Raw genomic sequence first — 4962 nt, forward strand, 5'->3', positions numbered from 1 at the left:
CTTTGCTGGATCATGGTGGGGATGAGGGGGAGCAGCAAAGCCCTCAACATGACAGCTGAAGCAAAAGGAGGGTCCTCGGTGGTGCTAGAATCAGTGCGGGTCAGCACGAATCTTTCCTATGTATCCATTGCAAACTTGCCTGCTTAACTTCTACCCATTTGTTATCTTAAGACAGCCAACTTTTCGATTTTCTCATCTGAAACATTAGGCAAGATTTAGAAAGTAAAACCTTAGATGGTCATTTCAAAGAGACAGGACTTAGTATAGTAAGAGAGTGTTGTTCCTTATACCCCTCAATAATATACTACTATTATTTTTATTTCTCCTTATACAGCTATGAATTCCAGGTGAAACCCAAAAATCCACTTGGTGAGGGCCCCGCCAGCAACACGGTAGCGTTCAGTACTGAATCAGGTAATCCCATGAGCAGTAATTCCCCCAAAAGGATGTGAGGGTATAGGGAGGAGTGTTTTGCATAGGGGCTCATTTGGAGCCTAGCATGTCCTGAATTTTCAAAGTCCATGAGAAAAAGCGAACAGAGGAAGGACTTACAGAGCCACTGCTTCTCTTCATCGAGGTTTGTCAGGAAAGAAACTAAATGAAAAACTTTATACCCAAAAATGTAGTGCATGAATGCTTCCTTGTATGACCAGAGTAATGTCCGTCAGTCCATCAGAAAAGGGAATTCATGACTTGTGAAACTATCTGCATATCCCAAGCTTCAATTTCTCAATAAAATGCACCTGTATACACAGAAAAAAAATTTAACTAAAGTACATTGTATCATGGTGACTTTACAATGAATAGTTTTTGTACAAAACTAAATGAGAAGGCTTCTGTAATTAATGGAACAGCAACTTATGGCTCAAATCTACTCAAGTTATATGTAAAAGATGCACATGGGTACCTCAAGGATGCTCAATAACATTTCCAAACAAAACAACCCTTTCAGAGTCGGTCTTTAGCAAGATTGGATCATTTTGCAAACAAGACCTAAGCACCCCATCTTGTTTACCACATCTCTGCAATATCAGGACTTCACCTAACTGGCTCTTTTCTGTCTATTTCTCCTCAGCTGACCCAAGAGTGAGTGAGCCAATTTCTGGTAAGTACCAATCTAATGGGCACACATACATTTCTAAATTAGGTAAGTACAACAGAACTTGAACAAAGCATCTGTCTATCTAGAGAGATAGAAGAGGTGTCACTCTTAAACTCACCAGCATCTAGAACCCAGGGCGGGGAGGGTCTAAAATTTGCTCTCACTTTTGTATTACTTCAAACTTTGTTTAATTTGGTCACGTTAAGTTTTATACTAGGGCAAAAAGGAGTCCTGAAAGTGCCTACACAGCTAGCACTGCAGAGACTCGTCCATTATCTATGATCATGTTCTGAGGCTTACTTCACTACAGACAGATACAAATATTGGGGTTTGTTAAATACATTAAAATATTCTCAGCCTCCAGTAGTTACAGCATTAAACACATAAGGTATCAGCAAGCTGGCAATGAACTCCACAGTCTGCTTTTGCTGTCAAGCTTTGAGTTCTTCAGAGTTAAATACTAACCCAAATCGTGTGCTTTCTTCATGCAGCAGGAAGAGATGCCATCTGGACTGAAAGACCTTTTAACTCAGACTCTTACTCAGAATGCAAAGGCAAACAGTATGTTAAAAGGACGTGGTATAAAAAATTTGTCGGAGTGCAGCTATGTAACTCTCTCAGATACAAGATTTATTTGAGCGATTCCCTCACAGGTACGTTCCAACCCTTTGCTTTCATATGCATAGTTAGCAGCAGTCTGTACCCTATCCTTTTTCTCTGTAGTTTCACACTCGCTACTTACACAAGTTCAAAACCCTTCAAAAAAAAAGGGTTACAGAAATAGTTACAATAGGGAAACAAGGACTTAAAGATCTGCAATTTGGAGGTAGATAATGAAACACAGCATGAAACAGTAATACTAGGATCAACTTGAGTGCACAGGCAGGCACCTGCACAGCGGAGCTCAGTACTGTCATGACCACCCAAGCATTAAAATACGACTACTCATCACGAACATGACATCCTTACGTTGTCAAAAGGGTCCAAACCCCTTGCAACACTCATTTATGTTTTCTTCTGTATTCATATGTGGAAAGACATATGTCCCAACATAGACACAGAAAATATGTACATTACACACGAATGTCTCTCGGGGGCTTTGAAGACAATTTTTACTAGAGTTAGAATGGCTCTGCAGAAGGTCTGTCTACAAATTTTTGTAATGTCTACTTAGAGTAAAATTTTGAGAAGTAATCAACTACAGAGAAGTTTAGGGACAAAGGGTCTCTGGAGAAGTAGAGGAAAGAGAAAGTGCAAAGGCGTGAATCAAGACACACTTGTCTGTCAGTCCTACCAGGTTTGTGATTTTGTAAATAAGTTGTATTCTGGGAGCTTGCTGGATAGAATTATGGAAAGAGTAATAACATTGTTTTTTTTTTAAATCACTATGATCTGGAAGGGAAAGGAGAACACCAGGAGGTAAGAGTTTAGCAGGGACAGAAGGACACCAGCTATGGCATGTCTGTCGTTCAGGAATGCTAGTGGCTTAGACCTCTGGGAATAAGAGGGAAAGCAAGGCCAAGACTACCCTTTGAAATAATTATGGGATTTCATAAACTAAGGAAAAGAACATGGTTTCATTTCTGTTTTTTCAGGCAAGTTTTACAACATAGGAGATCAGAGGGGCCACGGAGAAGATCACTGCCAGTTTGTGGATTCATTTTTAGATGGTCGCACAGGACAGCAACTCACCTCTGAACAGTTACCCACCAAAGAAGGTATGCTTTCTCATCATCCTACATAGAGGGCTTTGCAGATTATCAAAGAAAGGCTGAGAAAGCTACAGAACTTTATCCCTAGGGAAGGAACTCAACTCAAGCTCAGCTCTAGAGAAATTAGATATATAAGTGTATTCTGAGAAAAACAAAAACCTTGTCCCACTCACAGCTGACCCTCATGGCTGAGGTCATATGGAACACACTTAATCATCTTTTCTGCTCTGTTAAAATTAAGAATAAATTATTTTCAATCTATATAAAGCAATCAAAATAAATCTGAGAAGTAAGTATACTCAGTAACTTTCTAAATACATATTAACAACAGGCTGTGTAATGAGGATTGGAAATGTGATCCTTGCCTAAGCAGAGCAAAATGGAGTAAACTGTCCGGAGAACTGAGGAAAACCCAGAAGGTTCTTGTTAAATACTTCTAATTATTTGAGGTTTTCAGTAACATAGTTTTTTGTTCATGGACACAAAAAATCTCAAGCCTTTTAAAAAATATCTCTATAAGATACTAAGATATAATGGGCTACCGAAACTACTCTGATATACAGTACTGACTTGGTAAGAAAAATGTTAAGACTCAAGCCCTATACTGGATATCAGATCCACTATAGCTATTGATTTTCTAAATTACTTTACTTCACTCAGAATAATCTTCAGCCACTGAACAGCCTTACATCTGTGAATAGTGTGGGCAAAAATATGAACACTCTATTAAACTGAACTACTTTTTCCTCTTAGGCTATTTCAGAGCTGTTCGTCAGGAACCTGTCCAATTTGGAGAAATAGGTGGTCATACCCAAATCAATTATGTCCAGTGGTATGAATGTGGGACCACAATACCTGGAAAATGGTAGATGCAACAAAATTATTTCCAAAGTACTTCTGGTTCATTATCGCAAAAAGAAACAATCGCATAACAAAAAGAACCCATTGGAAATAGTGGTGTTTGCCACCCCTATTCGAAGCTGTTTTTGTTCACTATGTGTAAGTTTGCAATCTGAGAGCAGTACCGGATGTTTATTATTAGAAAAGATTACTGAGGATATTTATCAGGTTTTACAAAGTCATTTTTAAAAAGCAAGATTAACATTAATAGAATAACATTTTAGGGAAGCTGGCTCCCTAGTCATATTTTAAAAGATCATTTGTATATTATTTATCACACTGTTGTAATGTTTTCAGATACTTTTATAACAAAATTGTCAAAAATCTTTAATAATCTTTATAAAAAGTATTTACTTTATTGATGTGTACGTGTTGTTGGTGAATTAATTCCACAAATCTCTTCTTGGTTTAACTTATTGGATCAAATAATCTTCAGCATATACATGTGACAGAAAGTAGTTCAAATACTTACGTTGATGTACACTTCCATTTTATGTATTAATGCTAATATTTCCATAAGTTACCAGCAAATTACTGCAAAAAGCCTGAATCTGTACAATTTTATTTCAGTCAGAAACAACTGATAATCTGATATATGTCAAGTGATAAATGTCTTTTTCTTCTGTACCCATACTACAGATACTTTCTCAAGCTCTTCCTTTAAGCAGTTTTTTTAAAACGGCTCTATGGTTCTATTCAAGCTGTATGTAGAGACTGAGTGTGATGTCAGCATGAAAAGATAATGCATGGTGAGAAGCTATTGTTTTATAGGATATATGATATATTTATATGCTTAGGCCATGAATGAATGTATTACAGAATGTTTTTGTGAAACTGTTTACTTAAGCTGTAACAAAACAGACTCATTTCATGGGGGAAAAAAAAAGCATTGCTTTCCTTCATGTGTGGGAGGGAGCCAAGAAAATTATTGCTTGCCCTGAAAAGACTTTTCTCTGTATGTATCTTTCAACATGCTTCAGTTTTATCAATGCTACAGTATTTTGTATTTTCAAACAAGTATAAACACTGCAATAAAAAGTAGGTTTTTAAAAACATTCTGAATAGTTTGCCAATATGTAAATATACCTTTATCGCCGTAAGGAAAAATCATAAAATGAAGAGCTACTGAACCCATACTGTATTTATAGTCTAAGTCAATCAAATTTATTATATGAATGGAAATCAATTTCATTAATTCTGTAAAATGACTATTTTCTTTATGTCTTAAATAATTAGGCAACAAGACCA

The 4962-nt window shown here is 36.8% G+C and overlaps 1 protein-coding gene across 42 annotated transcripts in view; it reads left to right on the forward strand.

Annotated features, from left to right (window-relative positions):
• The window catches only part of Abi3bp (ABI gene family, member 3 (NESH) binding protein), a 212335-nt gene extending 207566 nt beyond the window's left edge, over positions 1-4769 (forward strand). For all 42 annotated transcript variants that reach the window (XM_006522260.1, XM_006522254.2, XM_006522263.1 and 39 more), the window contains 5 exons: positions 335-414; positions 1076-1105; positions 1594-1755; positions 2698-2820; positions 3568-4769. In XM_006522260.1, coding sequence (XP_006522323.1) covers positions 335-414; positions 1076-1105; positions 1594-1755; positions 2698-2820; positions 3568-3683 — 511 coding nt within the window. In that variant the 3' untranslated portion in view covers positions 3684-4769. The remainder of the gene's footprint in view (positions 1-334; positions 415-1075; positions 1106-1593; positions 1756-2697; positions 2821-3567) is intronic.
• Positions 4770-4962: the final 193 nt, after the last annotated feature.

This window comes from Mus musculus, chromosome 16 (genome assembly GCF_000001635.26).
Source record: "Mus musculus strain C57BL/6J chromosome 16, GRCm38.p6 C57BL/6J".
Taxonomy (NCBI): domain Eukaryota; kingdom Metazoa; phylum Chordata; class Mammalia; order Rodentia; family Muridae; genus Mus; species Mus musculus.